A 16,282-nucleotide genomic window follows, 5' to 3' on the forward strand; every position below is an offset into this window, starting at 1 on the left:
GCTGAGTAATAATATTGATGCATGTTCAGTCCAGAGACATGTTCAATCCAGAGACATGATACTCTCAGCTTTGTTTTTATAACCTGCCTGCTGAGTAATAATGTCAATCGAGAGACGTGATACTCTCAGCTTTGTTTTTATAACCTGCCTGCTGAGTAATAATATTGATGCATGTTCAATGTCTTAAAATATTATAACCTGCCTGCTGTGTAATAATGTTGATGCATGTTCAATCCAGAAACATGATACTCTCAGCTTTGTTTAAAATATTATAACCTGCCTGCTGTGTAATAATGTTTACCCCTGTTCAATCCAGAGACATGATACTCTCAGCTCTGTCTTAAAATATTATAACCTGCCTGCTGAGTAATAATATTGATGCATGTTCAGTCCAGAGACATGTTCAATCCAGAGACATGATACTCTCAGCTTTGTTTTAAAATATTATAACCTGCCTGCTGAGTAATAATGTTGATACATGTTCAATCCAGAAACAGATCTGTCTTAAAATATTATAACCTGCCTGCTGAGTAATAATGTTGATGCATGTTCAATCCAGAAACAGTTCTGTCTTAAAATATTATAACCTGCCTGCTGTGTAATAATATTGAGACATGTTCAATCCACAAACATGATACTCTCGGTTAGGGCCTATAGTTTTAATATTATAACCTGCCTGCTGTGTAATAATGTTGAGACATGTTCAATCCAGAAACAGTTTTGTTCTAAAATATTATAACCTGCCTGCTGTGTAATAATATTTACACATGTTCAATCCAGAAACATGATACTCTCGGTCCGGGCCTATAGTTTTAATATTATAACCTGCCTGCTGTGTAATAATATTTATCCATGTTCAATCCAGAGACATGATACTCTCTAATATTATAACCTGCCTGCTGTGTAATAATGTTGAGACATGTTCAATCCAGAGACATGATACTCTCAGTTCTGTCTTAAAATATTATAACCTGCCTGCTGTGTAATAATGTTGAGACATGTTCAATCCAGAGACATGATACTCTCAGTTCTGTCTTAAAATATTATAACCTGCCTGCTGTGTAATAATGTTGAGACATGTTCAATCCAGAAACATGATACTCTACTCTCAGTTCTGTCTTAAAATATTATAACCTGCCTGCTCTGTAATTTGACACATGTTCAATCCAGAGACTCAGTTAGGGCCTACAGTTTTAATTTCAGAATTAACACAGGTGCCCATATACAAATAATTTCATTCTGGGCCGATGGGATGACCCGGCATGGCTCACAGAACAACATACTCAAATTTTGAAAAAATCGATAATTTTTTGAATTTTGATTATCTCTGGAAGCATGAATGCTAGAGACATGGGGCTTGCTGATTTCTCATGGGCATTTCAAGATGCAACTTTTTGATCTCTATACATTTTTCAAAATATCTTGTTGTTCTCTAGATCTTGAATAACTTGCCTATTTTTCAAGATAGAGGCATGGGAGTTGTTTATTTCAACTCTAGAGGCTGTTTAGAAGTTTTGTTAAAAAATCGATATTTTTTTGAATTTGTGATTTTTTCAAAAACTATCAGTGATGGAGACTTAAAATTTTGTAGGCATATTCTAGGCATGATTCTCTACATTTTTTGTCTCTATACTTTTCCTGATATATGCAATATTTAAGCTGTAAATCTCTGATTTATGTCTGTTCTATAAATAGAATTTTCTGAAAAGTGCAATATTAACAAAATCTATGCATGCTCAGACACTCTAGCAGTCAGGTATAGGCTTGTTAGGTCCCACTGAGCAACATACTCAAATTTTGAAAAAATCGATAATTTTTTGAATTTTGATTATCTCTGGAACCATGAATGCTAGAGACATGGGGCTTGTTGCTTTAACATGGGCATGCCGAGATGCAACTTTTTGATCTCTATAATTTTTCAAAAATCTCTTGCTGTTCTCTATATCTTGAATAACTTGCCTATTTTTCAAGATAGGAGCATGGGGGTTGCATATTTGAAATGTAGAGGCTGTTTAGAAGTTTTGTTAAAAAATCGATATTTTTTTGAATTTGTGATTTTTTCAAAAACTATCAGTGCTGGAGACTTAAAATTTTGTAGGCATATTCTAGGCATGATTCTCTACATTTTTTGTCTCTATACTTTTCCTGATATATGCAATATTTAAGCTGTAAATCTCTGATTTATGTCTGTTCTATAAATAGAATTTTCTGAAAAGTGCAATATTAACAAAATCTATGCATGCTCAGACACTCTAGCAGTCAGGTATAGGCTTGTTAGGTCCCACTGAGCAACATACTCAAATTTTGAAAAAATCGATAATTTTTTGAATTTTGATTATCTCTGGAACCATGAATGCTAGAGACATGGGGCTTGTTGCTTTAACATGGGCATGCCGAGATGCAACTTTTTGATCTCTATAATTTTTCAAAAATCTCTTGCTGTTCTCTATATCTTGAATAACTTGCCTATTTTTCAAGATAGGAGCATGGGGGTTGCATATTTGAAATGTAGAGGCTGTTTAGAAGTTTTGTTAAAAAATCGATATTTTTTTGAATTTGTGATTCTTTCAAAAATTATCAGTGCTGGAGACTTAAAATTTTGTAGGCATATTCTAGGCATGATTCTCTACATTTTAGGTCTCTATAATTGTTTTGATAGAAGCCATATTTAAGCTGCAAATGTCCAATTTATGTCTGTTCTATAAATAGAATTTTTCAGAAAGTCCAATATTAACAAAGTTGTTAATATTTTGAGAACTATGCATGTAAGGGGGCTCTAACAAGCAAATATATGTTTGTTAGGCACCACTGAACAACATACTAAAAATTTCAAAAAATCGATAATTTTGAATTTTCAAATTTGATTATCTCAGAAACTATAGGTGATGGAGACCTGGAATCTTTTCAGATGTTAAACATGTACAATTCTCTATGTTTTGTGTCTCTATAATTTTTTCAAAAAACCTATAATTATACCTACAAACTTGAATAACTCAAAAATAATGCATGTGACAGGCACGGGGGGTTGAGATTTGAACTCTCCTGGCTGTTGTACATGTTTTTGAACATGCAGATGTTATACATGTATAATTCTCTATGTTTTGTGTGTACTCAGATCTTCTGGCTGTTGTATATTTGATTATTAGAAATTTTCAACAACTGTACAGTGGTGTAAACATATAGACTTAAATTATACAGCAGGCAGGTTATACTTGAGAGTTCAACTGCTTACAAGTGTATAAATATTTTCCCATGTATAAAATTATAAGCTCATAGAATAGGTACAATCCCTGTGAAACTGCTCAGAAACATCAATAAATTGATTTTATACGGCATGCAAGAATCCCAGTGCAATCCCATTAGGCCAAGTGAATATTTTCAACCTGATGAATCACATTAGGCCAAGTGCATGAATTAGTTTAAGTGCATATGGATTGCCCAAGACATGCAGATGGTAGTAATATTTCAGAATATAACACAGCTTGGAAAATTACACCTACAACTGTACAATACTTATATGAAGCTGCAACCTGGCCTGAATCTACACCACCTATTAACTGTTATAAATTAATTAATATAATTGACCATAGGTCAGAATTTGTTACAACAGACAGTGGGATGCTGTATAGTGGTGCAGATTTCAATCATCACCTGCAATATTTTGATGCATACACAGCAAAAATTTAAAAATTGCAGCATTGGGTGCTTTAATAGGATAATAAAATCATAGAATATATTTACAGAATGTGAGTGCGGGAAACCACTAAGCTGCATGCCTCTGCTGTTGAGATAGCCCAGCCTAACATGTCATGTTGTTTGCAGGTTGATTCAAGATGCAAACATTTTTTGAAAGAAGGGATATTTCCAGATACATCAAATCCAAATCTCTTGTTCCTGAATTTAAATTGAGATTCTCAAAATTGTAAAGTGTATTGTGTGCTCCATAATGCTTACATAATTTGTGGAGAGGCACTTTATAGCCTGTTTCTGGTGCACAGGGTCTAGCTCCTGGTCTAGAAAATTACAAAATATGGCCTTGCAATCTAAGTTATACAGGGCAATCACACAAATATTTCCAATCAATTTTGTTTGGAAATGTTGATGACTGTGCAGAACAAGTATAAGTGAAATATTCCATGCTATATTTTCTATGGCATTTTGGGCATATTTTTGTGAGAATTTTGCATTTGTCTGGATTACAATTCTTTTGGTGCTTAACCCAATTGGGGCTGGATATATTCTTATTGCATTGATTACAATATTTTTGATTTGGCATTTTTGTTGTTGGTTTATTATATATATTTCTTGGGGTTCAAATCAAAACTTTATGCTTAATAAAAAATATCAGTTGGGTTCAGCAGTGTGCTTTGTATACCTAGTGTGTGTGTGTGTGTGTGTGTGTATGTGTGTTAATATTTTTGGCTTTGGTATTTATATAAAATTTCTTGGGGTTCAAATCAAAACTCTATACTTAATAAACCTATGACAGGTTGTATAAAGCTGATAGCCTACATGCACAAAGGTAGAATAAGTACAGAAGCACTGCCCTAGCACAAATGCATGTCTACACAGGCATGTCCTAGAAAAACAATGACCTAATACCATGTATCATGTATAACAAACTGGGGCAGATATAAACCCTTTGTTCAATATGTTAGATATAAATAATAAAAAATTCTCTATATTAAATCAAACAAACCTATAATTCAATTTATACAAATCTGCTATATTTTTGTGTTTAAAAAATATGAGGAGCACTGCAACAACACATCTGTTCTCTTCAACAACTCTCACAATACTGGCTGATATGCAATGCAAAATCTCTTTATATAGCCTAAGCACGGACCGCATTGAAAACACCTGAAACAATAAGCCAATCAGAATATAACACATCATCACATTATGTCATAACCAACCAATCAGAAAACAACACATGCCTAATAATTTATTGCATAATATTGGGTAATAATTTGTTGCACAACATGATGCAATAGAAATAGACCGGAAGTGGACCGAAAGTGGCCAGAAATGACCGGAAGTGGACCGGAAGTGGGCAGAAATGGCAGGAAATGGCCAGAAATGGACCGGAAGTGGACCGGAAGTGGCCAGAAATGGCCGGAAATAGACCGGAAGTGGGCAGAAATGGCCGAAAATATACCGGAAGTGGGCAGAAATGGCCGGCAATGGCCGGAAATAGACCGGAAGTGGACCGGAAGTAAATATGTGTGGGTGTGGGTGTATGTGGGTGGGTGTGGGTGGGTGTGGGTGTATGTGGGTAGCTCTTATGAGCATCTTGGCTTAGTTTTAAGTGTATCCAAAAAAAATATCAAGAGGGGCATATTTTTAACAAATTTATGGACAACAATCTCACAGAAGTGCCTTTTATAAGTGTAGGCAAATCAATCTGAGGGGGGTCATACTTTCTCAGGAAATTCCCGAGGGTATTTTTACAAAAATCTTGGATTAGACAGGGTGCCACACTTGAGCAAAAAACTCATATGGGCATGTTGAGTTAGTTTTAAGTGTAGCCAAATCTGCCTGAAGGGGGTTCATACTTTATCGAGTTTATATTATAGCCAATACAACTACTATTTTTTTAAAAAAAAAAACGTAAGTTTCGTAGCACGTAGATCTAAAAAATTAACTTCCGCGCTATTTGCAAACGCTGTTTGTAATGAGGAACTAAATATTTTCACGACAATATTTGAAATGTTCTTGAAATCGAGGGTGTAGAAAGGGATACCGGAGCCCATATCTTACCTATTTACCTATTTACCCACAGAAATTGTTTGTGTGAATCCTGTGTAAAAGTCGATATATGAGATTATTTTTGGTTTGAAGTTTTCTCTGATGTTAAACGTAACTGTCCTTAGAAATGTCATTGCATAGAAAATTGTGATGTGCCCGTGCCATAATTCAAGGTGCTGTGTCGTCGAATACAGTTGGGTCGTTTATGTTCTTAATTGGTCACAGTAGTTCTTGTAGTGTACTTAGTGTCGTTATTTTCTAAGATGGATGATTTGCGATAAGTTCCCTTATGTATTTAGTAGGTTTGAAACATTAGGCTTATTCTAGAAGACACAGATGAGGACAAACAGAAATAAACAGATAAGAAAATGGAGGAGAGAGAGAGATTGAAAATTTCCTCTCATCTTTCGCCAAAACTTGTCACAGGAGAGTTTGAATACATGACCTTCCAGAAAAGACACGGTTACGATTTCGTGTTATGACAGTGAAAAATGAATTATGGAAAAGTTATTTCTGCAGGGTATTAGACTAGACGTTTCACACTCATTTTGACTTTTCCACATTTTAAGATAAATTTTCAAACCATTCTGTAGTGTTTTATAACGTTAATAACCATGCAAACTCAAAGAAAATGAGTACAAGAGAACTATGATAGCGTTTTATGTACAGCGTGTCCCGCTTATACGTATAATAAAAGAAAAATTCATAACTTCTAAACAAGCTGTCAGAATGATGTGATTGTTGTTTCATTTTAAAGAATGACTCAGAATATTTTTTAGCAGCACATTCAGTGGTAGTTGCGCATGCGCAGTAGCCAGAATGTCTTGAAAACTGATATTACCAGTTTCTCAGTAACCATTCGACATGTGGTCGCCACAAGAAAATGTGTTTTGTGTTTAAACGTTGTCTGAAGTGAAGTCTGTGACACTTGTGCAGAGACGAATTCGTGCACGTTATGGTGTGGGTGCTAAAGAAGTAGTTCCATCGTACATTTCAATAAAGAAATGGGAAAAAGAGTTAGGCGAAACCGGTTCATTTCTCAAATCTCGTTAGAGACTTCCTGGACGAGCATTTCAATGGAAAATGTATAGGAAGAGGTTCGAATTTTATTGAATGGCCTCCACGGTCACCAGACCTCACTGTATGTGATATTTTGTTGTGGGGGTGTGTTAAGGACAAAGTTTACTGTACACCGGTTAGAGATTTGCAAGACTTGCGTGAAAGAATTGTGATTGCAGTAAGCAACATTACCCCGCACATGCTTCAAAACGTGTGGCTTGAGGCTGACAACCGGTTTGACATTTGCCGTGTAACTAACGGTTCGCATGTGGAAGTGCCATAGTTTTCTTGATTTGTAAAAAAATTCTGAGTTGTTATATGTTTGTACAAAGTTTGGACAAAAAATATTGTTAAATAAAAAAGTTTTGATTTTTTCTTTTATTATACGTATAAGCGGGACACGCTGTAGAACATCTCTCATCAAGAAGCAAGAAGAAGTAGGCATTATTTTTTATTAATTGACTTTTCACTCAATGGTCGATAACTCTAGCTTTCCCAGGATTTTGAAGTCAGTGGCAACGCTATATTAAGACAATAACACATATTCTCTAGATCTTTATTGATAGATAAGTGCTAGAACATTGAGAATCACAGAAATTTAGTTGGGTGGCATTTCAGACTCCGTGACGTCATTATGAAAATGCCTGTTTATTTCCGTCCCACAACCGTCGTCCCATCTGCCAGCGACACACTGGGGCTATCTCCAGATCCGCTGCCTCCCCCGCTGCTTCCACTTCCCCCGCCGGTGCTACCACCTCCGCCCCCGTATTCGCCTCCGCAGTAGGCGCAGATCTCCTCGGAACTCGAAGAGCCATCGTCGTAATAGTTGGAGCCACCTCCGCCTCCGTCCTGTGTGCTTCCCCCCTCGGAGCCGCCCACCTGGTTGACGTTCACGTTGGACGAGTAAGCACCTGCGTAGTTAGTGTCCGGGCTTGGCTCGGGCGACGCGCGTACCTAAAAAACACAAAATTGCAATTAGACAGTTCCTGTGAAGAGAACTAACTCTCTAGCCTTCTTAAACCCGAAGATTTAAGGCTGCAGCAACACAAGTCTTCCACCTGTCCCTGGGCAAGATCAATCCAATCTTTTCCATCCTTGCCGATTTCCTTTAGGTCCATCTCAACGTTATCCCTCCACCTTCGTCGTGGCTTTCCTACTGGTCTCTTACCATCAGGTTTCCCAACAAGAATCCTGTTTCCTCTCCCATTCGTGCCACATGGCCTGTCCACCTAAGTCTTCTTGATTTAATTATTCTAATAATATCTGGGCATGAATACAGTTCTAAATTATGTAACACTAGCTGATTACTCGGAGTTGCCCGGGTGTTTAATGAATTCTTACTATAGCGTAAAATGTAACTAATTTTATTTACAGGTATTTAAAAGTATAAGTACAGTATACAAATTATAAAGTAATATATTTTACATATTCACTATAATATAAATTTAACAACAATTTATGAACAACATTTTTTGTTCCACCTTCAATAGTACATAAATTGAACGGCATTGGGAGTGTTGCTATTCATCTTAGTGACCCCGAAAACTATAGATTCCACACTAATATCGGTCGTTTTACATGTCACCCCACCCCTAAAGGTGTCAGAGGTGTATTGGAGTTGAACGGCATTGGGAGTGTCACTATTTATCTTGGCGACCACGAAAACTACGGACTCCACTCTAATATCGGTCGTTTTCGATTATTTTTACATGTCACCCCCTTCCCACCCCCTCCCCGAGAGGTGACAGGGGTATATTGGAGTTGAATGGGATTGGAAGTGTCACTATTCATTTTAACGACTCCGAAAACTATGGATTACACACAAATATCGGTCGTTTTACATATCACCCTCTTCCCACCCCAACCCTATGGGTGCCAGGGGTGTCTTGTAGTTGAATATTAATGTTATCGACCCCAAAAACTATGGATTCCACACTAATATCGTTCGTTTTCTATTATTTTTACATGTCAAGAAACTCTGTATGCTACTATTCATTACAACGATGTCACAAAGAAACACTGATAATACACTAGTATTCCCAAAGGTTTACTGCACACACAAACACACACGCACGCACGCACTCACCCCCCTCCACACACACACACACACATCATAATAAAATCAAACCGTCAAATAAATAATATCCACTGTATATATTTAGGCTGAATATACTGAGTGTATGTCACCTGGAGATTGTCGAGAAAGTGCAATTGTAATCGACTTCCATATACCTTGACGATACCGCTAAACATACACTCCAGATTTCAGTCATGCACTTGTTTTCAATCAGACTAGTTCATTCAAAATATTAATGTTCTTTTGTACTAAAAATGTTTAGGTAAAACGATAGACGATGGATACAAATTTAATGTCGATTGTTCATAAAGAACAAAAACATGCCAATAAATGAAAAACTAAATATGCTGACCAAGGCAGTAATTTATTTTATTAAAAACATAAACTAAACGTAACGTTTCAACCTTCTAGGAAGGTCTTCTTCAGACACTGTATCAAGTACAAATGTAACAAGATACAAAAACAGGGCATTGTATATACACAATCATTACTCCCTTTCTTGTGTACTGGCACAATTATGTTCCTTTTCCACTCTTCTGGTATAGTCTTAGTTCTCCATACTTCCCTTAATATATTCAGTAGTATTTCAGCCATTCTTGGTCCTCCATATTTTATAAGTTCTGGTGCTATTCCATCCCATCCTGCTGCTTTCCCAATTCGTATCCGTTTAATTGCTTCTCTCACTTCATTCTCTGTTAAAATCATATCTTCTTCTACATGCCCCTCCTCTTCTCTGTTTCTTATTCTCTCATCCTCCTCCTGTTCCTGTTCCTGCTCCTCATCTTGTTCTTGCTCATTTGTCCTATCCTTAAACTTTTCTTCATAGTATTTTCTCCATTCCTCCATCACATTCTCCCTTCCTATGACTAGTACGTTTTCCTTATTTCTTGTAGCTCTTGCTGCTTTTCCCCATTTTCCTTTCAAGCTTTTCACCATATTCCAGAACTGCTTTCTATGTTCTACAAAACTTTGTTCAATATCATTTCCAAACTTCTCCCATGATTTTCGCTTTGCCTCCTCTACAGCCAATTTACTCTCATTTCTTTTTTGCACATATATTAACCAATGTTCCTCTGATCTTAATTCTAGGTAATTCTTCCATGCTATCTTTTTCTCTTTCACTTTCCTCTTTACTTCACTTTCGATATGTCTATCGTCAGTGGTATATAAGATGTATACGAATATATTGGAAAGGAGGCTGAGAAAAATCATAGAGGGAAAACTTGAAGCGGAACAAGCTGGATTTAGACCTGGGAGACAGACTCAAGATCACATTTTTATATTAAGAACAATGATGGGGAAAATACTGTACAAAAATAAAAGAATATACTTAGCATTTCTAGACTTGAAAGCGGCATTTGACTCGGTACCTAGAAAATATCTATGGGAGGCATTAAAAAGTAAGGAAGTACCTAAGGAACTTATTCAAGAAATAAGAAGTGTATATAAGGATGTAAAAGGCATAGTAAGAATAGAAGGAAACGAGTCTATGGAATTTCAAATAGAAAAAGGAATTAAACAGGGAGATAGTCTCAGTCCTTTACTTTTCATTAATGTAATGGATGAAATAACTAAAATTTGCAAAAGAAGAACCCCAAGAGTACAAATAGGATATTGGAATATGAGAGTAGTACAACTGCAAGTACTGATATATGCTGATGATATAGTCTTAATTGCTAGCAGTGAAGAGAATTTACAGAGGAGCGTAATAGAATGGGGAGAAGAACTTGCGAGAAAAGGGATGAAAATTAATATTAAGAAAAGTAAAGTTATGCAGGTGGCAAAAGGAGAAAAAATCATGAAATAGCAATTAGATATGGAAACGAGAACTTGGAAGAAGTAGATGAATATGAATATTTAGGAACCATCATAACAAGTGATGGTAGGTGTGATGAAGAAATCCTAAATAGGAAAAAAAAAGCAAATACAGTATATTATCAGTTCAGTAAAACAATAACTGGAAAGAAAGAAGTGGCAGTAAAGACAAAAATGCAGCTATACAAATCAGTATTGGTTCCTACATTAACATATGGAATGGAAAGTTTACCACTTCAAGATAAACATATGAGTAAAATACAGGCTAGTGAAATGAAATACCTGAGAAGAGCTGTTAATAAGACTAGGGGAGATAAAGTGAGGAATGAAAGAATAAGAAGAGAAGTAGAACAGGAGTCGCTAGAGAAAATAATTGAAAAGAGACAGCTAAAGTGGTGGGGACATGTATTCAGAATGAATGAAGACAAAAAGGTAAAGCAAATTCTAGAAGTAAAGGTGCAAGGTAGGAGAGGTAAAGGAAGATCAAGGATAATGTTTGAAGACAGAATGGAAAAGATTGGAAGAGAAAGGAATAAGACAATAAATATGATGAAGAGAATGATGAGAAACAGACAGGAATGGAGGAGATGGATCGAGGCAACCAACCCTACGCTACGATGGCAGAAGGGGACTAGAGGAAGTAAGTAAAATCATTACTCCCTCCAGACTATTAGAAAGTTGTACTGGAACTTTCTAGCAGGTGGCTTTCTCTTGTCAACTATACTTTCACCTAAAAGGCTAAACATATTTACTTCCATATAGAATGTGGTTGCACTGTTTATCTCACGCTCTTTTTCCTTCATTTTTCTTCCTTCTCCACTCCTCTTTCTCTCTTGTCCTTTCCACTCTTTCTAACACCTTCTTCCATTCTTTGTTTAACTTCAGTCCCCCATTCCAGTTCATTGTGTCTTCTTCACCTTTCTTCTCTATAGTAATGTTTGTATATATATATATATATATATATATATATATATATATATATATATATATTCTACTTTCTAATATAATTATGTAAAATATATATATATATATATAATGCCCTGTTTTTGTATCTTGTTACATTTGTACTTGATACAGTGTCTGAAGAAGACCTTGCTAGAAGGTTGAAACGTTACGTTTAGTTTATGTTTTTAATCAAATAAATTACTGCCTTGGTCAGCATATTGAGTTTTTCATAATCATGGAAACAAGGCTTAATGGTATTATAATGCCAATAAATACTAAAAAATGGAAATATAAGCTTGATGATTCATCGCACATGTCCAGTAGTTCTCATGTTACACCACAAAAATAAAAGCTTATTTTCTAGGTTTGAAAATACCTACCACTCCAAAAAGAAGGATTCCGCACAAAGTGATGCCTAATTTCCCCATTCTGACTTTTGATAAGGACCTGGAAAAAACAAGGGTTGTTAGAGTGAGATTGCTTTCCTAACATCTCTGGCTGTTACACTATTTGTAACTATTTGAATATTCTAGTAACGTTGAGGGGGAAATGTAACAGTTAAAGGGGAAGTTAATTATTTTTGGTGTCACCGGTGGGTCACAATAGTAATCAAAAGCAAATCAAAAAGTTAAAATAAACGAACAATACGTAAAATGCCTTCTACTTTCTAATATAATTATGTAAAATACTTGAAATTTTATGGAAATGGCATTTTAGATTGAGTACTCACAAGACATGATAAAATTACAGCATTGCATTTAATTTTAAAAATTGAGGTTAAGAGGAGTAGAAATGCCCCTACAATATGAATTATGAGGACGAAGACGAAAAAGGGCTATCCATCATGATGGAAGAATTTGAATTTACACTCAGAGAAATGAAGAAATGAAGAACGGCAAAGCAACAGGAAGTGACCAAATTCCTGTAGAACTCATAAAAAATCTGGGTGAAGGAAAGAAAGAAATGCTACACTACTGCAACAAAACTATGAACAAGGTGTTTGGCCAGAAGATTTCGTGGAAACAATCTTTGTACCTATAAAGAAGATAAGTTACGCCAAGAAATGTTCTGAGCATAGGACAATCAATTTCATATCACAATCAGCAAAAGTTCTTTTGAGACTTTTAAATAAACTCATATACTCTAAAATAAACAGAGAGATAGAGGAAGAAAAGTTTGGTTTTATAAAGGTAAGAGATACTAGAGACGCCATAGGACTATTGAGAACAATTAGAGAAAGATACCTGGAAACAGGTAAAGAAATGTTTGTAGCATTTATCGACTTGGAGAAAGCCTTTGATAGAGTGAACTGGATCAGGTTCTCAGGGACCATGAAGAATATTGATATAGATTGGAAGGAAAGGAGGCTTATCTGCAACCTATATACGAGACAACGTGTAAAAGTGAAAATAGGAGAAGAAATGACCCAGGGAAGTGAAATTGGAAGAGGGGTACGGCAGGGCTGCCGCCTTTCCCCTACACAACATCTATTTAGAAGAAATAGTCAAAATCTGCGTCCAGAGCAAGGGAGAAGTAACAATGGGAGGAAGGAAAATATCTTGTATAAGATTTGCAGATGACATGGCCTTGTTGGCAGAAAATGAAAGATCCATAAATTTCATGCTAGCAGAAATGAATACCGACTGTGAACTGTTCGGGATGAACATAAATTTGAATAAAACGAAAGCAATGGTAATCTTAAGAAAGCAGAGGAAATCAAATGTGAGTATCAGAGGTAAGATAATCGTTAAAGTAGACAGCTGTAAATATACTTTCTCCCATAAGCAATAATATGAAATGCAGCCAAGAAATAAAAGTAAGAATAGCAATGGCAAAGGAAAGGAAAAAAGTATGTGGATGGATGTATGAACAAAGAACTGAAGAAAAGACTAATGACATGCTTTGTATGAAGTGTAGCTCTATATGGTGCGCAAAGATGGACACTGAGAACATGCGACTGGAAGCTCTAAAAATGTGGTTATGCAGACGAATGGAACGGGTGAAATGGACAGAAAAAGTGACAAATGAAAGTGTGCTAGAAAGAGATCAATGCTGGAGATAATCATGAAGAGAAAAATATATTGTTTGAGCTACTGGATGAGAAGAAATTGTATCCGAAGGGATGCTATTGAAGGAATGGTCAGGAGAAAGAGAATCCTGGGAAGAAGAAGATTCCAAATGATTCACGATATCAAAATAAATGGGTCATACGCTTTTACAAAGCGAAGAGCTGTAGATCGAACAGCATGGAGGTTGCAAGGAAAGATCTGCTCCTGGGCAGGAAACAATGAACGAATAAATGAATATACAAAGATAAATACGTTCTATCGCTTTCATTTTTACGATGTTTATAATGGATACAAGAAAGAATATATGCACATGTCCAGTGCTTAGTAAATGGAAGGGTACATCAAATTTTGTAAAAAGAAAGGAAGAAGAAGAAGAAGATTAAAAGATAGAACAATTTAACAAAAGAAGAGAGGCAAAATACTTCCGCACATCGGTCCCATAGTTCTCGGCTCGCAACCAGAGATACACTATGCACTATGCGGTCCAATGAAAGTGCAGAATTAACTTATTATCCATGAATGGTCACCAATAGAAACGGTATTTTACAACTTTATGGACAGTTTGTTGAGCACTTATCGAGTGTAACTACATGGAGTTTACAAAGTTAGAAAGGGGAGGGGGAGGGAAACACCCTCCGCAGATCGTCAACCGACATACTTTCTCTAATGAACTACAATAAGCAATAAAAGATGGTAATAGAACTAACTTCTATTCCAAAAATAAATCTTACACATTATATTTAACGATATGAAATATAAATCTTTACATAAAACGTTTTACTTGTTAAGTCATATTTACTTGAATTTTCTTGGGCCACACACACTGGCGTTTTAGAGAAAATCAATATTTCCGTATAAAAATAGTGGAGAACTCGGGGAAAGCCAGAGTGGTAAATGCAAACCCCTTCAAATGACCCCCGATTTCAATTTTTGATAGTGGAAAGTTCTAAATATACGAAATCTTTTTGGGTATTGCATTCTAGAAAACAGATACGTACTATCCAAATTTACAATTCCAGCCTTGTCCCAAGGAAACATCTAGCGTACACCAGTGGCTACACACATTAGACTTGATTTTGTTGCTCTGCAGTCAACTTCTCAGCAGTAAACCTTCCTATCATTTCCAAGTTTTTAAGTTTATGAGCAGAAAGGTAATCTGCTTTTTGCAAAGGATGCCATATCACAAATATAGAAGATAGAAAATTATTATGATATATGGATAAGTGCATGCAAAGTTCAAAAATAAGCAAAAAATCCATTTGGAAGTGTGGTTCCGTGAATAGTTACTCCCCTGCTTTAAGGCCACGTATAGTCTCTGTAAAACTATATTTCAGGCAGTTTGTATTGAACAGGCAATACGTTCGAAGCAGAGAAAGACTCGCGAACAAAAGTTGGCAGTCATTTGTTTCACCTCTCGCAGACAACGCACCTCCCTGGCTCCCTTGCCATACATGGAAAGGGGGGGCTGATAAGTATTGAGCCTTACCCAGAAGAAAAGGATCTAGAAGGCTAAAATTTGCAGGGTGTACTGACCAATTCCTATATATGTAATGGTGCAAGAATAGACTCCCTATGATTTTAACTTCCCTTTGTTCCTCAGATTCAAAGTATAAATGGCAGCACCTTCAGAAAAGCTCATAAAGGCGTCATCCTGTTGCATGATAATGCCTCGCCACACACTGCAGGCGAAACAATGGTGACACAGGCCTCCTTAGGTTTTCAAGTGTTGTCCCATCCACCCTATTCGCCTGATCTGGCTCCATCTGACTAACATCTGTTCCCCATCTCAAAACCACCTACAGGGACAACGATTTGAAACATGATGTCGCCTTTATAGAGCTTTCTGGAGGTGCTGCCATTTCCACTTTGGTCCTGAAAAACAAAGGGAAGTTAAGATCATATAAAGTCGGTTTTTGCACCATAACATATAGAGGAATTCGCCAGTACACCCTGCAAATTTAAGCCTCCTAGCTCATGTTTTTCTGAGTAAGGCTCAATACTTATCAGCCCCTCGTAAAATTCAACAACGCCAAAAATTACATCTCTGCATTCGCTGTGTACTGTTATTCCCTTTATGATGACACAAACTCTTCGCACAAAATTGATGTGGCAACGCAGGGGCGGTATTACACTCCAAGCAGCTGATTGCATCGCCCACGCTCTCTTAGGGTTAAAAATTCCACAACAGTGCCAGACGGTTTTTCTCTTTATGGTAGAGCTCTTAGGGTAGTACAATTATTTTTCTACATTGCTATGGAAGATTTTTTTAAAGTAGCAGCTTACCCGCTAGGAATGGCGTGGTTCTTGGTTACTTCGACTTTAGTGTTAGAGCTTTATACTCGGCCATACATGAGGATTTTGACACGGGTTTTCCTAGCCTTAATTTAACTCTGTTTCAAGGTCTCTAGTGTGACGTCAGTCACACTCAAAGAGGGCTCACAATCTGCATGTACGACGGTTAGAAAACACATTTTGACATGCTGTAATTGCTGTTTGTTATCGAAATGGTTATTTTTTAATGGTTCAAATGTTCGAAATAACGGAAAGCTAGCAATCTCAAGTGTCATAA

At 36.4% G+C, this 16,282-nt stretch overlaps 1 protein-coding gene across 1 annotated transcript; it reads right to left on the bottom strand.

The window, feature by feature from the left end:
- Positions 1–7,361: 7,361 nt before the first annotated feature.
- LOC146001993 (uncharacterized) lies at positions 7,362–16,005 on the bottom strand. The gene is made up of 3 exons (XM_083139697.1): positions 15,997–16,005; positions 12,025–12,091; positions 7,362–7,761 (listed from the first exon to the last, which is right to left on the bottom strand). Exons 2-3 carry the CDS (start codon positions 12,070–12,072, stop codon positions 7,456–7,458), a joined length of 354 nt encoding a protein of 117 aa, XP_082995823.1. The 5' UTR covers positions 12,073–12,091; positions 15,997–16,005; the 3' UTR covers positions 7,362–7,455.
- Between the last annotated feature and the right edge of the window lie 277 nt (positions 16,006–16,282).

This window comes from Lepisma saccharinum, chromosome 18 (assembly GCF_977018435.1).
Source record: "Lepisma saccharinum chromosome 18, izLepSacc3.1, whole genome shotgun sequence".
NCBI classification, from domain to species: Eukaryota; Metazoa; Arthropoda; class Insecta; order Zygentoma; family Lepismatidae; genus Lepisma; species Lepisma saccharinum.